This window comes from Lontra canadensis, unplaced genomic scaffold (assembly GCF_010015895.1).
Source record: "Lontra canadensis isolate GAN:19392208 unplaced genomic scaffold, GSC_riverotter_1.0 scaffold1, whole genome shotgun sequence".
In the NCBI taxonomy this organism is placed as follows: Eukaryota; Metazoa; Chordata; class Mammalia; order Carnivora; family Mustelidae; genus Lontra; species Lontra canadensis.
The window spans coordinates 125,922,256-125,946,368 of NW_022630995.1; the positions used below are offsets into that span (position 1 = coordinate 125,922,256).

The window sequence follows — 24,113 nt, forward strand, 5'->3', positions numbered from 1 at the left end:
AAAAAATAGTTCTAGACACAACCAGTCTTATAATCCGTTATTCATCTTTCTAGAGATAGCCTGTGCATATATAATAAAATCCAGAATTTTTTATTTTTCTTTTTAAAAATACATATGGTAATATTCTTTTTTTTTTTTTTTTAAGATTTTATTTATTTATTTGACAGAAATCACAAGTAGGCAGAGAGGCAGACAGATAGAGAGGGGGAAGCAGGCTCTCCGCCGAGGAGGGAGCCCGATGTGGGACCCAATCCCAGGACCCTGAGATCATGACCTGAGCCCGAGGCAGAGGCTTAACCCACTGCGCCACCTATAGTGGCGCCCCCATATAGTAACATTCTATGAGCAGTATCTTGTACTTCTTCCTGAATGATGTCTTGGCTTATGATATAATTACATAAGTTTCATTCTCCTTTGTTGTTGTATCTGTATAGTACTCTACTGTATGGATGGACCATGATTTAACAATCTTGTGTTGACATTTTCAAGTCCTTTGCCATTCCTAACAGTGCTGCACTGAATACCTTTTTGTACATAATCATTTTGAACTCATGCAAATTGATCTATAGGATTAATTCCTACAAATGAAATTGCTGGGTCAAAGGATATGTAAATTTGTGTGTTTGTACCCATGTCTTTCTTTTTTTCCCCCTTATTTTCATTCTTGCCTCTGCCTCATGGCCCGACCCTACAGTGCTGTGCTCTCACCACTCTCCATGTGCTCTCCTGTACCCGTTTCTTTTAGAACTGGTATTTTATAACCAAAGATAGGTACAGTTTCTGTTGATTTTGGCTTTCTCATTTTGCAAACAAAAAGCCTTATGGAGAGAAGCATGCTTTTGACCTTTGGAAACCTCTAGGAGATTAGAATTACCTTATCTGTGTATAATTTAAATGGGTCTGGAATTAATATACAAACTAGTGTCTTAAATATTTATCTGTTATTAGTATATGATTTCCCTGGGTGGGTGGGTAAGGGAGTTGGGGAAACCTTACTTTCAGGAAAAGATATGAAATCATGTTTTTGCAAGTTAGCTTTCATCAGGGCCCTTGTGCATTTCAGTAATCCTGAAATATAGGAATGAATATTGAGAGTGTTTTGGTTATGCTGACAAGAGTATGAAAGAATTAGCTCAGTGGATATTGACTTAAAGCGTGCATGGAGATGAACAGCAAAGATAAAGATATATGTGTGTGTGTGTATATATATATATATATATATTTTTTTTTTTAAACTAATCTCTGTACCCAATGTGGGACTCAAACTCGTGATTCTGAGATCAAAAGTCACTTGCGGGGCACCTGGGTGGCTCAGTGGGTTAAAGCCTCTGCCTTTGGCTCAGGTCATGATCTCAGGGTTCTGGGATTGAGCCCCACATCGGGCTCTCTGCTCAGCAGGGAGCCTGCTTTCCCCTCTCTCTCTCTCTGCCTGCCTCTCTGCCTATTTGTAATCTCTGTCTGTCAAATAAATAAATAAAATCTTTAAAAAAAAAAAAAGTCACTTGCTCTTCTGGCGTGGCGGAACCAGCCAGGCACGCCCACCCCCTAACTTTTTTTTTTTTTTTTTTTTTAAGTAAAGGTAACTTCTAATTTAAAGATACCGGAAAAGAACACATAGTACTCTTTCATGAATTACAGGAACTATTTTGGAAAATATGGACCATATTTAGAGATTCTGTGAATTTTTAAGGGGGAGAAAGGGAAAACCTATTAATAATAACAGCAGAATCTGGCCAGGGGTGGTATCCTAGTTGGTATAGTGGCATAGTCACCTGGCCCCTCAGAGTCCCTCTTGCCTCAAAAGAACTTGTACTTTTCCTCTGCAGATTTTGTTAGCATCTTTTGAAAGTTCTATCGATTAAAGATGTATTTATATTAAGAAGCATGTTTGTTAAAGTATAGAGTACAGTTCAAAGAGGTGAGGGCTGTCGTGTAGTAAAGTGGATCAACATTATGATTGCTTTCCTCTTATTACCTTGCTGGGGTCATCCGTTCTAAATCACACTGTGTATGTTTTATAGATGATTTGGAATTCTTGTGTGTTAGATTTGGAAGGATAAGACCTTGAGGGATGATTTTTCCCCAACCCATCATTTTTTAGAGGAAGGAACTCTGGATTACGAGATGAAGGGAATAGGCTGTTGCTCCTGCCTAGAACTCGGGCATTCTGACACCCAGTACAGTGCTCTGTGTTTAGTCAATGCCACGGGGGCTCTAGGACAGTTGGGAGGTGGGTATGATGGTGCCATGAGGCCATGCATGAGCTTTACCTGTTTCGCAGTTTTACTTGATATGACCACTGAACTAAGGGGGGAAAAAAAAAAGGAAGAATCCTGTCTTTTCCTGCTCTGTACTTCATAGTTCATGGTACATCCTACCCAAACCTCAGGCTATTTTGTAACTCATAATGTTTTGTTATTGCTGTGTGAACACATAAAGACTTATATGGTTTTAGCTTGTGACCCTTGCAACCATTTATAGTACTGTTCCAGTGAGAGGGAGAAGCGAGTCCTGAGTTACAACTTACTTGCACATAAACTTTGATGGTCGTCTTTGTTAGGGATTGGTTATATTTGGGATAAAGTTGGTGAACTTAATGTTACTTCTTCCAGCCTGTTGACCTTCCCTAAGACAAAATAAGCATTACATTGGTCAACAACCTCTTATCCTACAATTCTGAAGTCCTAAAATCTCTGAAAAGATTTTGGAATTAACCTGAACTATTGTGAGGTTATGCATAGTTTCTGTCTAATCCACTCAGCATAAATACTCATAACTTGGCCTGATGTAATATTAATTTGTTTTATTTTGGGATTTGGTTATACCTGGAACCTGGGAGGAGGTATCACATAACATGTAGTATGAGATTCTTTCTAAAATATAAAAAATTCTGAATACTTAGACACCTGGCCCCAAAGATCTCAGTGAAAGGATTGTGTGTCGGAACTTATCTCTGATTTACGCTTTGCAGGCCTAAGAGCACTTTCATACTTAGTATCTGTTTTTCTCAACAACCTTGTGAGAGAGATAAGGCAGATAAATACACTTTGGGAAAGGTGACCCCTGGATAAGTGCTTTCCTAAAGTCACCTGGGTCGAAAGTGGTAGAGCTAGAGTTAAAAGTTGTTTATCCTGGTGAATACCAATTCATGTCCCAAGGATCACATCCTCTGTGACATTCATCCATCCTTTACCCCTACAGTGTGGACTTGACGTCTTCATCCCTTAAGTTCTATAAGCCATATGGACATTAATCTCAGTATCCATGACACTGTAAGTAAGTGTTTGTATATTGGCCTTCCCATATCAGGTTGTAAGCCTTCTGAGGGAGGAACTGCATCCAATTAATTTCTGTTCCTAGTATCTTCCATGGTACTTGGGTAATTAGGCTAGCTTGAAGTATTAAAGCTTCTAATAAGAATGGAATCTTTAAGTATTTTTTAAATTATATACTTGACCACAGAACAGCAATTCAATGGTAAATTTTTATGAGTGTCTCTGAAGCTAAATTTGGCAAGTTGTGCAGAAAGATTTTTTTCAGTATAAAATAAGAATGTCAACTAATTTGCAAATTACTTTTCCTATTTGCTCTTTCCCTGAGAGTACTAACCCAGACCAAAAAAAAAAAAAAAAAAGAATTCCATATTTGTTACTGCCACCCATTTTACATAATTTTTTCTTGAAATATACAGGGCTCTCTACAAGTAGTCCTAAACTTTCTAGCCTCTTTTTCTGTGTGATTCTTCTGCCAAAGACATAATCCAGCCAACGAAGACTTTGTATCATTTGATTTTTTGTGTTTATGCCATGCCCTTTTTCTGCAATGACTGACTCCCTTGTTTATGTGGAATCCTTTCCATCCTTCCTAACTTCATTGGTTCAAATATTGCTGCTTCTGGGAACTTTTTCCTGTTTTTTTTTTTTCCTTCTTGCTTTCTATATTCTGCCTTGTCTTTTTATTTTCATGTAGTTTCCTATATAATTGTGTCTTCTGGATTTTAAATTCATTGAGAATAAGGACTTATCCAGTTCTTACTTACTGTATCCCCTCTGAGTGCCAGCCTTCTTTGGCTTTCCTTGGATTGTAGCAGTGTAACTCCACAATCTGTCTGTCATCCATCACCTTCCCTCTGTGTCTGTCATCTGTCACCTTCCCTCCGTGTCTGTGTCCAGATTTCCCTCCTCTTATGAGGACACCAGTTGTTGGATTAAAGCCCATCCTAATCTAGTTTGATTTCATCTTAACCTGATTACATCTTCAAAGACCCTGTTTCCAAACAAGGTCATAGTCCCAGTTGTGAGAATGAGGAATTGAGGGGACAAGATTCAACCCACAACACATGGTTATATGTATTTTATTGCATTTTATTTTTACTTTTTAAATTTAAATTCAATTAGCCAACGTATAGTACATCATTAGTTTCAGATGGGTTATATATATTTTTTATTTTATTTATTTATTTGGGGGGTTTATGTATATTTTGAAGAGAATTCTGTTTTCTGTACTTAACTCCTTTGAACTGTTGCTTGTCACCTTTCAGGTTAAGTAATTTGGACTTTGGTCACTTTCTTCCTGCTCTTGAGTAGTTCCAGAAATAAGATCTGGTTTCATTCCCTGGCAGATCTTAGCATCATGGAATCTTAAAACTGAAAAGGGTCCATCTAAGTCCTTTTGTTTAAGTTTTACAGTAAGAAAAGGTAGATAAACCATCTTATTTTGTTGTGCCTACAGTCCAACAGCTGCAATCATAGAGTAGACAAATTATACCAGGGACCAGTGTTCTCTCCTTGCTTTCAACCAAAGCAAACAAATGAGTTAGTTCTGATTAGAATAAACATCTTTCAAATAGATATCTTAAGGCAAAAGCCCAAGGCATATTTTTTCATACTTCTTGGAGTCATGCAGGGTTGCCCTCAGTGAAACATTAGAAACCATGGTTGGTACTCACAGAAGCCCCACAAAAAACTTTTGGTGGAGTATTAAAGGGAATGTGGACACACAGAAGATAGATGTGGCATGTGATGGTGACTAACCCAAGCCTCTGTATATGGAGGATGGTAGGGGAAAGAGCTGACAGTGCGCTGGGAGATTTCCATAGATTATCTCCTTTAATCTTTACACCAGGCCCCACTAGTGCTGCCTGGGGGGACTTGCCCAAGGCTGTCACACCAGTGGGAGGCAGAGCTGAGATTTGATCCTAGGCCCGTCTTACTTTGAAGCATTCAGTATATCTCCTTTGTCCTGCCTGTATTTTCTCTGTCAAATTTCTCAACTGTAATTGTCTCCACTGATATTAGTAATGACAGCTGACAAGAATTTAATTAGGTATTAAATAAAATATTCATATGGAAGGAGAGTGTAGTTTGCTTTACAGTTTATAAAACATACTTTTTTAAGTTATTTGGGTCAAAAAATTAAACAATCCAACATATTTACTTTCCCCTTTCCATATATTTATTTCCATCCTTTTAAAATTTGAAAAATAGCATGAAACATTTAATAAGGTGTTATGATCATTACTGGATATTTGAGTCATGGCTACCTCTCAAAAAAAAAAAAAAAGATTGAACAACTTCTTAAATTAGAAAGCTGTTTTGGTGAAGTGTAATTGCTGGGGCAAAACAGGTCGAACAAGAAAAAAGACAATTAAACCCTCCTTGCTTTCCCACTTTTAATAACTTTAGCCTGTGTACTATTGGAGGCTATTTTTTTAAGAATTTTTTTTAAGTAGTCCCTACATTCAGCATAAGGCTTGAACTTACAACACCAAGATCAAGAGTTGCATGCTGTACTGACTGAGCCAGCCAGGCTCCCCACAGAGGCATTATTAATGACTTTGTGTAATTTTAAAATTTAGTGGTTTGGGGCACAGTCACCAGGACTGTTTGGGTTTTAAGTGATAGAAAACTAACTTCAGGAAGAGTGCTCACTCGGAAGCAGCTAGCTTCGATTGCCAACGAGAATCTGTCTCTCCCCATTGCTCACCTCTCTTTCCTCCACATTGACTTCATTTTCAGAGATAGGTTCTCACATAACAACAAAAAGCAGGCACCATCAACTCTAGGGTATCATCCGCCAGCCAAGCAACGAAGTGTGGGGACTGGCTTTCACAGCCTAGCTGGGGGTCTGATTGGCCAGACCTGGATCACAGACAACTTGTGGACTGAGAAGAAAATGATTTCCAAAATACACTTGGCCATGTTATCAAAATCAGGAGGAAGGGATGCTGGACATGGTAGTTTAGAACATAGGTCGTTATAAGAACTTCATATTTTTTGATGCCGGAATTTAAGAAAACTAATCTGCTACCTTGAAAGAATATACTCAATATTAACTATCACTGAAAAAGGAAAGAGCCAATAATGTACAATTTGTGGTTGGCTACCAGACACAGTATCAGTTTTTTTTTTTTTAATTGTACCATTAACAATTCTCTTAAGTAATTAGTAACATTTTGGAGCACTTACCATGCATGTGTTTGCTTCCTCCACCTCAGTTGCCGTCCTCACCTTCCTGACAAGGGATCTCATAAGAAATTCTGTCTGGTCTTCTTGCTTCCAGTCTTGATCTCCCCCACCTCTGTTTTCCTTAGAAGAGCTAGGTTGAATTTTTTTTTTTTTTTTTTTTTAAGTATAGACCCAAACTTATCAGCCTTTGTTTGTTCATCTTGGCCTCTCATTGCGCTTAGGGTATGATCTTGGCTCCTGCCTGTCTTCTCAGCCTACCTCTTGAGCTCTACTTCTCTGCTTTTTTTTTTTTTCCTGTCTCTTCTATATCTGTGTTATATTTTACCATGTCCTTCCCTCTTCCTACCCTGTTCTTCATTATCACACTTTCTTTCTTTTTTTTTTTTTTTAAAGATTTTATTGATTTATTTGAGAAAGAGAGAGCACAAGCAAAGGGAGGGGCAGAAGGAGAGGTAGACTTCCCGCTGAGCAGGGAGCCCAACTCGGGGCTCGATCCCAGGACCCTGGGATCATGACCTGAGCCAAAAGCAGATGCTTAACCGACTGAGCCACCTAGATGCCCTTCACGCTTTATTTCTTTAACTCTTACTCCTTCAAGCCCTGTTTAAATGTTAGTCCCTTAAATCCTCTGTCTGATTTGTTTTTTTGTTTTTTGTTTTTTTGCTTTCTTATTAGGCTCTACACCCAACATGTGGCTTAAACTCAAGACCCCAAGTTCAAGAGTCACATGTTCTACCAAATGAGCCAGCCAGAACCCTGCTTCACTTCCTTAAATACTTAGGGATTTCCCTGTTCCTCAGATCTGAAAATATGAGACTCCTTCCCCTTTATGCACTTAGGACAATCTGTAATTACACATTCATATATTACTAGCTCGGTATTCCCCGCTAAACCATGTTCTATGTGAGAGCAGGGACCAGATCTGTTTAGTTAACTGCTGAATATCTAGCATCAGGACCACAGTGCCTGAATCATAGTAGGCACTCAAGTATGTGTTAAGTGGATTAACAGACTAATAACTGAAAATAATCCAAAGCAGTGCATTTTGTATTTATTCATTTTTTAAATTTTTTAAAAGTAAGCTCTGTGCCTAGCATGGGGCCTGCACTCACAACCTGGAGATCAGGAGTTGCAGACTCTACCACCTGAGCCAGCCAGGAGCCCCAAAGCAGTGCATTTTAAATGATTACCCTTTTTATAGTCTCACATTCTCATTCATTCATTACTCAAGAACAGACTTATGTTTAGAGCAGTTTTATCCCAGCAACTTTTGGTTTGCTTAGGAATGTTAAAGGACAAAATTAAACCAAGTAAATTTGAAGTTCTCATTGGCTCTATTAAGCAGTTCCTGAGTGGGGCAGCATCCCCTCCAGCAAGTAGAGGGGTGCTCTGAGGAGTTGTACAGAATGGACGGTTTTTACAAGGAAGAGGATGGAGCAAGGAGTTAACCGCAAAAGAAAAGAAAGGATTGTTTCAGGCTAGGTCATTTTCCCTGAGGAGGAAGAACAAGGGTCTTATCAGGCACATAACCTCATCTTCTTTTAGGCCTGGAAAAGGCTTAGTGATGACAGGTTAACCTCTAGGGGAGGTTGAAACTGTAGTTAAGTTAGGTGTTAAGTCCTGGTTTAGTGACTTGGCTTAAATGACACCATTTTTGGTCTGTAGGTTTCTTTTTAAGAGGAATAAGAAATGCTTCCTTTATTGCTGATTATTATTGTTAGCAATTCAAATTCCCTACAGTGATGTACTTGATTTTTTTTTTTTTAAGATTTTATTTATTTGAGAGAGAGAGAGAACATAAGCAGGGGAGGGGTGGACAGAGAAGCAGACTCCCCAGTTATCAGGGAGCCTGATATGGGACTTTATCCCAGACTCGATCCTAGGATCATGACCTGAGCTGAAGGCAAATGCTTAATTGACTGAACCACCCAGGTGCCCCTGCACCTGGTTATCAAAACTTCTGTATCAGAGCCAGCTATAATAGAGGAAAATCCTAAATTTTAGGATATGTAATTCCACTCAATTTTACCTGAGCCTGGGTGTGTGGGAGAGGAAGGGAAAAGGCCCCACTCACTCCAAATGGCTGCCTGGCTAGTAACACAGAAGCTTGAACACTCCTATACATCAGGTATGCCATCCGCAGAATGCAGGCATCCAAATTTAGCTTTCTCTCCATATCCTTGTGATTTTTTGGAAGGAGATGCTTTCTCTCCAGTGATTTATTATTTACAGCAGTCTCCCCAACCTTTGTCATGTCCATTTGGCAATATTTGTAGGGCCCCTTTGAGGCCACAGGCGAGGCTGTCTGCCCCCTAGGTGCGAAGGGGTTATAATCTCTGCACCCTTGTGGCCCTCTGATGCCCTTAGACACATTGACTGGGAAACTTACTCTCCGTGATCATTGCAAGTGTTGTACGTTACATAACTCCTTTCTCCCTTTTGAATCCACAGCTGGTCATGTTCGGAGTTTGACCTGAATGAGATCCGCCTGATAGTTTACCAGGACTGTGAAAGGAGGGGCAGACAAGTCTTGTTTGATTCTAAAGCCGTTCACAAGATTGAAGAGGTGGCAACTCAGGTATGAAATGCAGATTTGCTTTCATCTTTTTTGTGCTGTTAACCACCTCTCTGAGCAGTCATTTATTAATTCACTATCTTCTCTTTGGGCTGTATTGTATAGTACCAGTAATGGTTCAGAAGAAACATAAACAAAGGCTCTCCACCACCTCACCCTGCTGCATTTGTATTCTTATTAATATACACAGGTGAGACTGTTAGCAAGGAATCATGACAGATGCTCAGTAGTGTACTATAAATGTTACTAGAGGTAAAGTTGCAATGCAGTAGGATTTGGATACCAAACATGTGCTGTGTAATAGGAAAACTGAGAACTCTGAAATTCATAAAGTGTTAGCCTTAAGAGAAGTTAATAGATCATTCTGTCTAGTATTTCTCATAGATAATAAGAGGTATTACATTGCATGAGGTTAAACAAAATTAAATAGCTTTCCTTACCATAGGGCTCTTCAGTATGCTAACATACACTTTTATCTTCAAAAGGGAGGGCTTCTCAAACCCACCTGACCAAGGAAGCTTTATTTATTTCCTGTTTTTAGTGGTGAGCAGGGTGGGGGTGATGGTGTTCTGGGATGGGGTGTGGGGAGATCTGGGATGGGTAAAGTGAGGACGTAAGAGCCCTTGATCCCTTGTAGCCAGAACAGGAAAGGTAAGGTCATGTGTCCAGGTGAGGCATGGAGTCCAGACCTCCTGAGTCTTCTGGACATCAGCCCAGGGTACCTCTAAGTTGTTGCCTTTAGACTTTTCATTCTTTTCATGTTCAATACCTTGCTATCCATACTGACCAAATTCTGGCAGTTCATAGAATGTGTAGCTAAGTAAATGAATAGTTTATTTCACGGTCTTTGTTTCATCAGGGCCCAGGGGCTCTTTTCCTGTTTTTGATAAAGATCATTTCTGCAGGAAGGACGTATTTGGTTAAAGGCAGTTAAGCTGGGTAGATTCCATAGTGCTCTAAAGTGGAAGTCTGCCAGGTAGCTAATCATTACAGTAGTTGTTGGGTTTGTTAGGTTGGGGGTGTGGGAGGGGCAGGGATCTCTCAGGTGATTCACCTGTAGGCTTTAATGGTAGATTTGTATCAAAGTTATAGTGAGCCAGCCCTTGACCCTTTGGTGGACAGGCCATGGTCTCCCCTTGATTTTCCACATCGTTTCCTGTTTCCCTGAAGCCCTGCACAGGTAGTTTGTTTAAAAAAATAAAAAAAAAATAAAAAATATATATATATATATATATATATATATATATACACACACACACACACACACACACACACACAGACATTTATGTATATATTTTTTAAATATATATTTTAAAATATTTTATATTTATTTATATTTTTAAAAATATATATATATTTTAAGATTTTATTTATTTATTTGACAGGCAGAGATCACAAGTAGGCAGAGAAAGAGTGAGGAGGAAGCAGGCTCCCCACTGAGCAGAGAGCCCGATGTGGGGCTCGATTCCAGGACCCTGGGATCATGACCTGAGCCAAAGGCAGAGGCTTTAACCCACTGAGCCACCCAGGCGCCCCTGCACAGGTAGTTTAGTTGGAACACCTGCACGCCATCACTAGGGCATCTAATGGTGGTAACAGATAGAAAGAAAAAGTTCTCATGGGTTTTCAAAATGAATGGGAATTTTGGTATATCGGAGCAGTGATAACACTGGAGCCTGGACATACTCATTTAATCAAAAAGGCATGTAGGTCCAGAGAGGTTTTGTAACTTGCCCAAGGCTACAGAGTCAAAAAAAAAAAAAAGAAAGAAAAGAAAAGTGCTCTATTCACTGTACCAGTTATTATCTCCAATTATAGATGCTTAGTATGTTGTACCCCAGCCAGGGGGGTCAAACAGTGTGTGAGGCAGGTGTGGACTTAGTGTCACTTTAGGCTCTCTGAGGGGCTGTGTTTCTGGTATAAGTGGTATTAAGTAACAGCTAGAGCTGAAGAGGGTGTTGAAGGAGTGCCCGATACCTGAGCATAACTAAGTATGATTTTGAGTGCCATCACTGCTAGAGTGGCTATTATGGACCCGCACAGTTTGTGTTTTCCTTATAGTCTTTTCCCATTTTCAGCCCCCCACTCCCTTGGCAAGCACAAAACATCATGAGTTTGTATCAAGCACATGACTGCAGGCATTTGCATTAGACCACCAGTGTGACTGTCACATTGGAGATTAGATAAGCTGCAGTTGCATTCATGTTTTTCCAAGCAAAAGCTGCACACAAAAAAGCAAGTAAGACTCCAACAGAATAGAAACAACTTATCATAGATGGCACAGGACGCTTCTGTAGGGAGTAATATATTTTGGTGTAGGAGGAAGGGTGAAATTAATAAAGGTGTATCTTTATACCTTATGTCACTGTCGTAAAATTAGCAGTGAACTCTATTTAGGGACTATATAGTAGATAATCTTCTGTTACCCCTACCTTTAGAGGCCACTTTTCCATCACATGATGTATAATTCACAGAAGCTCCTGTTTCAGAGTTTTGGTTCATCTTTCACAAATTCGACCTCATGATTTTCTCTCCTGTTACCTTTAAAGCAGTGCTAGAGAAGGTGTGTCATTAAAAATACAAACTCAGACTTTCCAAATTAGCAATTTTGCTTTCTTACTTAGTTCTGTTTGCCTGGTAACGTTTTAAATTTGAAGCACTTTCTTTCTTCACGTCAATTTTATAGATTATTACTCTCCACAGTACTAACAGATCCTCACTATCCCGAACAGAGACAACTGGTTCAAGATATGAATTGAAACAAATAACAGTTGAATTACTTGAGACTAGTCACACTACACAGTACACCAGCCTCGTCTTCTGTCCAGTTTCCTCTCTTCATCATGCCTCCCTCCCAGACATTACAGACTCTCAGGAACCACATTTTTGTCCTCCACAAGCAAGGGGAAAAAAGCCTCTGGTTTTCAGTGCAACTTAGGCACGACATAACAGAGTGATTTAGCAATGAAATTCCCAGAGACATTACAGACTCTCAGGAACCACATTTTTGTCCTCCGCAAGCAAGGGGAAAAAAGCCTCTGGTTTTCATTGCAACTTAGGCACAACATAACAGAGTGATTTAGCAAAGAAATTCCCAGTGAAGCGCAGGCTGTGGGAGCCCGATACACTTAGCAGTACCTTATCTTGCCTGTCTGTCACCCCAGAAAACAGAGGATGTCCCTATTAAACTGTCAGCCAAGTGCTGTCAGGGCAGCGGCAGCAGTGGCGGTAGCAACATCTCATTCCACAGTTCTTCCGGGGGATCGCTACAGCACGCCAAGGAGCAGCTCCCAAAGTACCAGGTAAAACTGTCCCTGCCGTGCCTGATAGCCCTGGGGCTGAGGCCACTTACTATTACTTCTCCACGGGGAAGAATACCTGCTTGAGGTTGCTTCTCCGGGAACATGAGCATAAGTGTTCAAAAACGTGCCCTTAGAGGTTTCATGTCCATGCTGTTTTCACACTTTGGTTTTGGTCTCTTGATAAAAACTATAATTTAGTGGAGGTGACCCAGTATAATACATACCGAGTGAGGATGAAATATTGCTAATGAGGTAAACCCTTTTGTTTTGCTTCCTTTGTTGCTAGAACCTGATTAAGAAGCACAGATTTTCCGGTTTTGTTATGACAGTTTCAAGGATTCTGGGAATGTATATGGGCATCCTAAGAAAATAGCACTTGCCAGTAGGAGGAAGAGAACCGTTTTTGGATATAACTTGAGTGTGAGAGATACAGGGCTGGTAGCGCGCACGCGTGTGTGTGTGGTTGTGTGTGTGTAAGGAAGTAGAGGATAGGGATTAGGGTTATTGAAAAATACTGGCGTACTAGACATAAGGGAATAAATGTTTCGTGAATACTGAAGAGCGAGAGGGTGTAAACTGATGGAGGATGTATCAAATTTGGTTTTGACTCGTGGAATTTTCCATGTTGCTGGAAAAGCTAAGCCAGGTAAATTGCCAGCAGCCACTGGTCTATAGAATTTGGTTAATTTCATGTTCAGGATTTGGGCCATGCATTTGCCCTTATTTCACAGTGCTCCTGGGTCTCAAGGCAGTTTGTGTTTTAAAAAGTATACAGTGAAATTTTCAGTTCGTTGAGAATTACAATTGTCATGTAGACCTTGTACCCCAGGAAAAAGCAGATTATAAAATGGAGGTGGTGGGTGGAAGTTATTAATAAAAAATGTGAAAGACAGTTGGTTTCTGTCTGGATGGAGTGAGAAGAGGTTGGCGTGAGCCATAACCAAACAGAGAGGAGCCTAGTTAAATGAGGCTGATAGATGTATGTTTTTCTTTCCTTCTCTGCAAACATGTCTAAGTAGGTGTGCATATGTGCATTTGTGTGTGCATGTACTTGTGTGTTTATATGTGTGTGTGTGGATTTGTAGTTTAAAAAAGAGATTGAGAAGGGAATGTTAAGAACAATTCTTATGTTTCTGCTTAGGTGGAAAGCGTACTAGCAGAGAATCCAGGGCTGTGTGGGCTGGGTCAGAGAGAGATGCTTGTTTTGTCTTGGTCAGGCTGTGCTGGGGTGCCTGCGGCTTATCGTAGTTATACATTATCATTATATGTGTATGATAATATACATGTTACATATGACTTATTATATATGGTATGTAATAATGTATTGTTATGATATGTGAACGAATGCATTTGGATATAGGATTCTAGAGTTAAGGGAAAGGTCTGGGCCTACAGATAAAGATGTGGGAGGTATTTCTATGTAAAGAATAACCAAAATTCCAAGAGTGGTTGAGAGTGCAGACGGTGAGTAGGAGTGCCCTCTGAGAAAAAACCCTGCTCAAGGGATGACCTAAGAAAGAAGAGATTCAAAAATGTGGGGTAGTTAAAATCATCAGCTACTGTGAGAGATGTTTAAGAAAGCAAACTGGAAAATGCACTGGATTTGACGGGAAGGCAGAGGCCATCCTAGGACAATTTGAGTAGATGAGGGAAATTTAGAGGTAGCTCAGGCCACCCTTTTGGATGACAAGAAAGACTCATCAGAAGCTAGAGGGGTCAAATATTTTTGAAATATTTTTTGGTAAAACTTTCAAGGTATCAGACTGTCCATTACCTTTTGGACCCTCACAAAACCCTCCCTGTGCCAACTGGCATTTTCATTCAACACTGTTAATTATTTAGGTGAAGAGTATTGAATGGTGTTTCTTTTCAGGATATATTTTGGTACCAAGATAAGAGTTACCCTGTTTTCTTTTTCTTTTTTTTTTTCCCCAGAACTTAATCTTTCTCTCTATACTTTATAAATGGAGATAATGCAAAATCTTTGTTTTTCATAACAAGGCTAAAAATGACCCCTGCTGAGACACCGGGATCCTGTATGGAGATATTGTGCATAAAGATGAAATCATGAACATAAGTAGTAATTTGGGGAAAAATAGTCAATCGCCATTATGGATTAAAATGGTCAGTTTCTGCTTTGAGAAACAGTTTTAGTTACTGCTACACTAAAGATTGACCTATAGATCAATAAACGTTATTTTCTGTTGCATTACACATCACATTGTGCCACGTACTAACTTTGATTTTGGTCTCTGTCATGTGTGACAGTACACCAGACCAGCTTCTGATGTCAACATGCTGGGGGAAATGATGTTTGGCTCAGTCGCCATGAGTTACAAAGGCTCCACTTTAAAGATACACTATATCCGGTGAGTTCAAGTGTCTTTTTCTACTAATTGTGAGAAATGGAATGGTGTTACTGGCTTTTTAATTAAAAAATGCATTCCCTCCCCCCTTTTTTTTGTTTTCTTCCAGTTCTCCTCCACAACTGATGATTAGTAAGGTTTTCTCTGCTAGAATGGGCAGCTTCTGTGGGAGTACAAATAAGTAAGTGTGGGATTTTGTACCTATCTTTCACCCTTGCCTCCACTTTTTTAAGTGGCTATTTCTGGATAAAGTACTTCTTCCAGGGCCATAAATTCTTTAGAAATGATAAGTGGGGAGAGTCCACATTAACAAAGGGATTTTAAAAGTGGCCCTTTTCCTGGACATAATGAGTATGAAAAGGCCTTTGACTTTATCAGATGGTCTTAAAGACAAATGACTGTTTATTTTCCAACATTATTTTATCTTGGAAAAAAAAAAAAAAACTTGTTGGTTACTTAGTTTGTTAACTTATTTCTAAAGGAATGAAGTACGTAATCAGTTTTTCCAGGCCCCTAGGCATGTGTATGACAGGATGGGTCTTACGTGCTCGCCGTCTCTTTAGCCATCAGTGTAGCCTCTGGGATTCGTGGTTATTTGGGCCATGTTCTGTTCTGATCTTCACTCCTCTGAGTTTTTCCTCCTCTAATTTTACACTTCTGAGTAGACTAAGAATACTGATGTGTCTAACTTAACTCTCATGCTGGTACATTTGTTCATATATTTCAAAATTTTCAAGCAGAAATAGTTCATACGCTTCATTTTTGAATAAAGCAAAACATTTGTTATACTTGGGTAGGGTTTTCTTTTTAAAGCTTTTATGTATTCATTTGCCAGAGAGAGAGAGCACAAGCAGGGTTAGCAGCAGGCAGAAGAAGAAGCAGGCTTCTCACTGAGCAAGGAGCCTGATGCTGGACTCGATCCCAGGACCTTGGGATCATGACCTGAGCCGATGGCAGATGCTTAACCCACTGAGCCACCCAGGCGCCCCTGAATTTAACTTGTTTGAGCATTTAACATTGGACTGGCATGACTTAAGCCAGTTATGGGAATTGATTTTTTTTTTCTTGTGAGATATTCTTCTTTAGACTCTTTCAGTTACGACACTAATTCCCTATAATAGAATACTGAGCTCAAATTTAAGTAAAAATGATTTTGGCCTCACTATGCTGTATTTTCCTCAAAGTCTTGATGTTTATTTTACTGGTTAATAAATAAGTAAATTATTAAAATCTGCTTCTCTTACATTTCTGTTTATGAGTAACTAACTTTTTAGATGTTGTGAAGTCAAATTCCTAAGGAATCCTAATTTCTGTTCTATCGTCCTCCTGAAAAAAGTTGCCTAATTGCTTGTAGATGTTAACAAGAATGTTAACAAAATGTTAACAAGAACTAAGAGTTAAGATGAATTTTATTTTGAAGGTTTATGTGAAATTATCCTTGAAATGAATGGCAGCATCTTAGGTATCAGTTACTAAAGCACAATTCAGAGGCAAAGAGCAGTATCCTAGCTATCAGTCACCAGAGCAAAATTTGTAGAGTTCCATGCGCCATTACATCACGTGAAACAGTTAGGAAAGCATTGTTTAGTTTTATAGTTTGGACTGCCTCCAGAAAGCTTTTCTTGTCTTTTCCTCCAGCAAATTCCCCTAAAGTTTGGTTTCCTTTGTTAGATGTGAGACTTTATTCATTTGTAAAGAAAAGTCTGGGCAGCTGGTAAGTTGTCTATATCTGAAAGTTTGTTAGAAAACAGCTTTATTTGTCTCTTGATTTTTTTTTTTTCTCTCTCCCTCCCTTCCTTCCCCTCTCCGGATTTAGCTTGCAAGACAGCTTTGAATATATCCACCAAGATCCTAATTTGGGAAAACTGAACACAAATCAGAATAATTTGGGTCCTTGTCGTACTGGGAGTAACCTAGGTAAAATCTGCCACGTAACTGGGCTCTCTCTTTCTGAATACCAGTATTGTGGGTGTGTGTTTTGCTTTATATTGAGTTTGTTGTGCTGGTTTTTGTTTTTTGTTTTTTGGGTTTTTTTTTTTTTGCATTATCTTTAATCTGTGTTTATTTTTGTGTGTGTACTCTGTTTGCCCTCTTGTGTGTGTTTCTGTCTCCAGGTCTGCTGCAGGTATGCAGCAGCAAACTGCTGCAGGGCGTAGCTGAAGGAGGACCGCTCCGGCTCACCCGGAGTGCTTCTTTCTTTGCAGGTTTGTGTGGAATGCTGAGTACAGTGTGACCCACACACACATTAATAATAAATACTGTGCAGGTTCTTAGAAAAAAAAAAAATCCTATTTGGTGCCTCTCTAGAAATCCAAGGGGCTCTTGAGATATTAGTTTCAAATGCAGCCAAGTTCATGGTGTTTTGAAAATTCCACCAAAAAACCTCTTTTGTAAATGTCTTTGCTAATACCCCGGTGTAAGCTGATTTTGATCTGAAATGAGCCCTTAGTGTTTCTAAGAGGATTATATTTTCTGATTTCCTGGGCCTCTTCTGCTGCTCTGAACTGTTTCCCTTTCTCATGGTATACCTTTGTCCATTTGTTCACCTGCATCCTTACCTGCACAGAGTTTCTTCAAAAGTCACCCTAATAAGAGCATGGAAGACCTCTCTTTCTCTTTTCTTCCTCATCTCTCTCTCTCTCTCTCTCTAGCATTTAAGCAGTTTAAACACAGTTTCTAGGTTCTTTACAGGTATAATCATCTCGGTCTCTCTGAGTAGGTAAATTCTGAGATTTAACTGACCTTGCTAGCTAAGGCTGTGGAATGTCTGCTGTAGTCTGGCATGATTAACAAGTGTGGGGAATCTTCACTACTAACATGAAAGGTTACATTTATGGCAAATGGTGTTCTTCATTCTGTTCTTCTTCGTAGCGGGAAATATGCTAAGCACCATGAAACTGACACCGTCCCACCTACTTAGAGTGAGGATAAGATGTTTATATACTCTTTTTAAAACTGTGAAAATAAACATGCTTCAAAAATAGCTGGCAAGTCTAATAATCAGGCAGGGCACTGGGCTTCTTGTACATTGTAAAGCTTGCTATAGCAACATGCCATCTACCCCGCAGCTCAGTGAGTGTACAGTTTAGGTGAATCTGAAGTCTGTAGTACTTTAGTGTGTTTTCTAAAATTCATGCCAGGATATGAGTTTTTCTCAGTAACTACAGTAATGCTGGGAATATATGGAAAAGAAGTGGAGGAAGAAGTATTTGAAAATGGATATATGGGGTTTTTTTTTTTTTTATCTGCCAGGAGAGTGGGTTATAGACAAACATTTTTTAAATTTACAAAATGGTATTCAAGAAATTCTGTTCCCTCAAGTTGCCTACAGGCACTAATGAAACTGACTATAAAGCATTTTGAAAATACAGTGCTATTTAAGTATTACTGATAATGAGGAAAGGGGCTGAAAATATCTGCCTGAGAATGTTTATTCATTGTGTCAACTGCACGAATAGTTTATTATGGCAGTTTGTTTTAGAAATAAGCACCACTCCAAAAAGTGTTTGTATTAACAACAGGATAAAAGCAGGTAGTTACTTGACTCTATCTTCTTTTCACTTGTTTTCTACATATTTAATTTTGCTTTGTGGTTAATCTTTCTATAAACATAGGCCAGTCATCAGTAGCAGTAGCCTACCTTGAAATGTAAAAAGGACTACAGTCGCTTTTGAACAACTCGTTCTTTGGGCATTTCAGTAACATGTTTACCTTTTGCCTTTATCTCAGCACATAGCACTCCAGTTGACATGCCGAGCAGAGGACAGAATGAAGACCGGGACAGTGGCATTGCCAGATCAGGTACTTGTACTTCCTTTCATTGGTTTAGCTGGTAGGGTGAACTCTTGTCCATGATGGGGAGGTAGGTGGAAAACAGAAGACAGGCCTCATCTTCCAGGTTTTTTCCCCTCTCCACATTCTAAGGTTCTCTCACGTGTCTGAAGATCTAGAACTTTGATATACAGCATCTAAGAGTGATTGTGCAAAATGGACTTGTTTTTTTCTAAACTCATTTTTTTCTAAGAGTCTCATAGGAGACTCTTGTACTTTGAGAGATTTCTTCTTTTTTTAATTTTAATTTTTTTATTTTTTTATTAACATATGTATTATTAGCCCCAGGGGTACAGGTCTGTGAATCAGCAGGTTTACACACTTCACAGCACTCACCATAGCACATACCTTCCCCAATGTAGAAATTTCTTTTTAAAGGGAAGCTTCCTTGCGCTAGTGTTACTGGGAGTTTGCCTGCTGATATTGAATGTAAAATCAGAGGATGAAGGGTGTCTGTGAAAGACAGTCTATCCATGACTGGGGCCAGTCACCCTCTGTCCTGTCCTAGAGTCAGGCCGATGATCTAGATTTTATTTTGGATACCCCTTGCTCTCATTCCTTCAACCCTTCAGCTTTTCTAATATTGCTTTTAAGATCTCTTAGTTTCTGTTTTTGTACACAATTCTGCTTTGATTTTTGATTTGTGGTTTAGATCGGAGGTAGATTTTGTGCTGTAGAAGAAGGGTAGTGAACCAGTGATCTGGAAGCAGAGGACTTGGAGGTGTTTGGGTTTTGCCTGATGAACATGTCATACATGCCACTTCTGCCTTCCACTAAAGACCAAGGTACCCTGCTGGTTTTACCCGTGATACGTGGCTCCATCACCAAATAAGCCAGCTGGTCAGTGCTTACATGTGGCAGACTGGATCCAGGCCTCAGATGCCTTTCTTCCTGGCCTTCCATTCATGTGAGCAGCCAGATCTGAATGTTTTCCTATGAGAGGAACTAGGGACTGACCAGATGTGGGAAGGAAAGACCAGTGTGAGCTTTATACCCCCGGTGGTGTTCCGCAGTTTGTTGATAAAATCCTCTTTATGTTCTTACTGTAGTTAATTCTCTTAGATCTCTTATACCCTCCTTACATTGCTGGAACCAAGGTCCTCATCTTGAAACAGAATAGGGACTCCATGTGTTTGAACTGCCTTAGCAGAAGATGTAGAGAAATTAAAAACATGCTTATTCCTTTTTTCTATAATTTTTAACTTCGTGTCTGAAGAGTTGAGAGTTGGGGAAATTTTTTTAAATCGATTTTATTTTTCAGAACAGATTTAGATTTACAGAAAAACCGGGATGAGTACAGAGAATTCCCATATAACCTGCACACACTTTGCCCTATTAATAGCATCTTACATTAGTATGGTGAATTTGTTATAGTTCACAAATCAATATTGATGTATTATTATTACCTAAAGTCCATAGTCTTATTTATTTCCTTAGTTTTTATGTAATGTCTTTTTTCTATTCGAGGACGATATTATATCTAGTTATCATGTCTCCTTAGGGCTCCTCTCAATTTTTTCAGACTTTATTTTTGAAAACCTTGACAGTTTTGAGGGATAGTGTCCAGGTATTTTATAGAATGCTCCCTATTCAAATTTGTTTGATGTTTTTCACATGATTACTAGGGTTATGGTTTTCCGAAGAAAGATCCCAGAGATAAAGTGCTGTTTCCATCACATCATACCAGGGTACATATGTTTGTCAGGTTTCTCCGCCGTGAAGTTACTCTTTATTTCCCCATTACTGTAACTTAGGAAGGAATTCACTAGCTGTAGTCCACACCTAAGGAGTGGAGAGTTCTGTTTACCTTCCTTGGAGCATGGTATCTGTATCTACATAAAGTATTTGGAATTCTTCTGTGTGAGAGATTCATCTCTTTCCCCTCATCTGTTCATTTTTTGATTCAGTCAGTCAGTAGTGCTGAAGCTGTTCCAGCTTTGGTCATGGAAGCCCTGGAGCTCGTTTTGCTCGCTTCTGTGTTTCTCTAATATGCCGCTTTCGGCATGGTATGGGTATATGTGTTTTTAATACTTCTTACTTTCTGACACTATAAGATACTCCAGACTTGTATATTGTCTTTTATATCTCCTACCAGTCATAGAATCAGCCATTGCTGAATGGAACCCTGTTCTTTCATTGGAGAATGATATTAGATTCTAAGATCTAGACATTAGATACGCTCGTTGCTACTGGAATGTCATTTTTTATAGGTCCTGTCAGCTGACAAGCAAAAAATAAAGAGTTCATGCTAACTTTATACATAAATAATAATATTGCTGGGTGTAATATTATGTTTGTGTATGTTAGGTTAAAACATGAGTTTATACTGATATCTCCATTATCTGTAAGCCATTACCACATGGGTCATTCCATGGATGATGGAATTCATTCATGGATCATTCCTCCCCTTGGTTATGTGAAACTCCATACTCCAGCAGTGAGACACCTGGGTCTCACTGTCTGCCATCCACTTACTTAATTGTGTACATTTCAGCATACGTGTGTAGTGGTGTCCGAATTGTTAACCTGTACCTGGGAAGGAAACAACTTTATTAACTAGAATACAGTGCTTTTATTCAGTTTCTTTTACCTTTAGTCTTAAAGGTGTCTATTCATTTCCAAAGTTACTTAGGTCAGCTTTTTTGGGAAGATTTATTTATTTATTTTAGCGAGAGAGAGCATGGAGCGGAGGGGCAGAGGGAAAGGGAGAGAGAGTCTTAAGCAGACTCTGGGCTGATCACGGAGCCTGATGCGGGGATTGATTTCACCACCCTGAGATCATGACCTGAGCTGAAATCAGGAGTCAGATGCTTAACTGAATGTGCCACCCAGGCGCCCTGAGGTCAGCACCTCTTGAGATGGGGGAGTTTTTGTAGCTATATGTGCCAGTCCAATAGAATCTCTGAAATTAGCATTCACACCATTTCACCATATAAAGGTTTCATGAATTCTGCCCAGAAGTCCGATTATTGCAATTCAGGTCTGAAGAATAATTTAAGGTTCTTTTTTTCCCCTCCCCCAGTAGTCCTGTAGAGAAGTAACTTGAGAAAAGCTTTTTTGTTTGTTTGTTTTTAAATCATTGTCTATACAGAGAAACTTGTTCCAGAATAAAAAGGAACTTTAAAAGAGAGTTTACACTTACCCATCGAAAAGAAACCTGGGGGTCTTTGTCCTATTCCACTAGTGCCTTCCTTATGCATCCCCTCCTGCAGGCAAACCTGAAAGGAGGGAATGGATATAGGAGCTTATTTCACATTCAGCAGCATACTTGTTCGATGCAGAGTATGCTCTGGGAATACAAAGAGCCATAGGGGTTTGAATTCCCAAAGGAGTTTACTCTGTTGTTAGAAAACAATTATTTTGTTGGTTTTCATAGTAAGACCAATTTGATACAGTTGAAATTAAGGGAAAGAGTTAAAAGGATAGCACTGATTCCTAACTAGCCAGTTATTAAGCTATATTTGTTTATTTATTGAATAGCAATTTTTAGTTCCCTGTTGTCAGACTTTACCAGAATTTGGATGTTTTTGAAGAAGAGTAGAGTATAGCACGTCACCTCAGGAAGAGTTTGTGTAGACCAAGAGTTAAAATCCAGTGTGATAAGTACCACCTCGTAAGATATTGTGGGAACAAAGAGGAACAGTAAGTCACTTTGCCTGGGAATTCAGGGTGATGGCCTCATATAAGAGGTAATACTTGAGTGACACCTTGAAGGTAGAAAAGAGCTGCACCAGAGTTTAGGAAAAGAGCATTTCTGAAAATAGTTTGTGCAAGGGTGTAGATCCTTGAGAGTATACTGTTAGTATGTTTGAACAATGGCAGGACAAGAACGTGGGGTTGGGAATGTTAGCAGGTAAGGCTGGTTATAAAAGGCTAATTTTGAATGGCACCAGTCCCGTGATAAAGAGTTTGGATTTAATCTTATAAGCAGGGACAGCTAAGGGATGTAACATAATTGACTCTATTTTTGAGGTCAAGGTGGTACGTCAAAACTGTGCTCCAGAAAAACCTGGACCAGTGTATCTATTGCTAAAATACATGAATGGTGATGCTTTCTAATTTAGCAGGGCATGAAGGGGCTTAGGGTTTTGTTCCCATTAACTTTTTTTCAATATAGTTTTCTCAAACACTGGGGCTTCCTACCACTGTGTGTGTGTGTGTGTGTGTGTGTGTGTGTGTGTGTGTGTGTGTAGCTAGTATAAAATGATTATCTGATTTAGCATAAAATTTTGAAAAACTGTCCATTTTTTTTTTCCTCTTCCCTTTTTTGGAATAGCATCTTTGAAAAATATACAACTTTTCTTTCTAAGTTACTCTTCATTTTAAGTACTCCAGTGCCTTTTTACAAGCTTATAACACAGAGAATAAGAAATAAAGCAATAACAAGAATATCTAACTTTAAAAAAAAAGGGGGGGGGGCACCCACGTGCCTCAGTCAGTTAGGTATCTGACTCATGATTTCAGCTCAGGTCATGATCTCATGGGTCGTGAGATCAAGTCATAGACTGTCTATGGAAGGGATACAAGCCTGGACAGATAAGAAGGGAAAATGCATTTTCATTGTATTCTCTTTTGGATATATTTTTTTTAAGATTTTATTTATTTATTTTGACAGACAGAGATCACAAGTAGGCAGAGAAGCAGAGAGAGAGAGAGGAGGAAGCAGGCTCCCTGCTGAGCAGAGAGCCCGATGCGGGGGGCTCGATCCCAGGACCCTGGAATCATGACCTGAGCCGAAGGCAGAGGCTTTAACCCACTGAGCCACCCAGGCGCCCCTCTTTTGGATATTTTTTAATGTGTGCTTTGCACATATGTTAATCTAGAAGATTATTTTTTGAGAGGTTGTTCTTTTAGTGGTTACCATTAAAAATTTTTGAATAAGGTCTTGGGAGAAAGGAAGGGTGGGTTTCAGCCATGCTAGGAGGTGGGATTGGCAAGGCTCGGTGACTAAGGGGCACACGATGTGGAGGAGGCAGGAGGAAACAAGGGTGACTCTTCAGTTTCTAACTCAGGTAAATAAGCAGAGGATAATGGCATTAACTAGTACAGGGAAAGCAGGAGGCCAGTCCAGGGAGGTAGATATGCAGATAATTCTTTAGTTAGAAGTGTCTGAGTTCTTTAGGTGTGTGAGTAGAAATTTAGGTGTGTGAGTAGAAATAGAAAGTAGAAATCTGTATTTTAGAACTAGGAAACTGGCTCTACAGAGATGGATTGGAGCAGAAGCTAGAATGTGAAAGTCTGAGTACATGAGTAGAGTAAGGGTTGGAGGGCCAGGATTGAGACCAGAGCCACTGAGCCTTGTTAATCTATGACCTTAATTCAGGCTTCAATTCTCTTCTTCATCAGAATGTTCAAATAACTGACAAGAAAAATAATTTCCTCATTCACTGAACAATTGCATTTCCTCTGTTCTTAAAAGTAGAATAAACAGAAGGTCAATATGAGAAAAACTTTGATAATAATGTACTTTCAAATACTTTTTTTTTCAAAAATTTTAAATATATTTTAAGTTATTATTTATTTGAAAGAGAGAGCAGGAGCTCATGCAAACAGTGGGGAGGGGCAAAGGGAG

The 24,113-nt window shown here is 39.3% G+C and overlaps 1 protein-coding gene across 8 annotated transcripts in view; it reads left to right on the forward strand.

Moving 5' to 3' along the window:
* Positions 1-24,113, forward strand: part of FNIP2 (folliculin interacting protein 2) — a 130,871-nt gene that overhangs the window by 56,729 nt on the left and 50,029 nt on the right. For 3 of the 8 annotated variants that reach the window (XM_032863378.1, XM_032863430.1, XM_032863369.1), the window contains exons 2-8: positions 8,919-9,045; positions 12,207-12,344; positions 14,613-14,713; positions 14,820-14,891; positions 16,527-16,627; positions 16,825-16,914; positions 18,440-18,511. In XM_032863378.1, coding sequence (XP_032719269.1) covers positions 8,919-9,045; positions 12,207-12,344; positions 14,613-14,713; positions 14,820-14,891; positions 16,527-16,627; positions 16,825-16,914; positions 18,440-18,511 — 701 coding nt within the window. The remainder of the gene's footprint in view (positions 1-8,918; positions 9,046-12,206; positions 12,345-14,612; positions 14,714-14,819; positions 14,892-16,526; positions 16,628-16,824; positions 16,915-18,439; positions 18,512-24,113) is intronic. The other 5 variants (XM_032863422.1, XM_032863395.1, XM_032863414.1 and 2 more) reach the window with 2 other exon arrangements.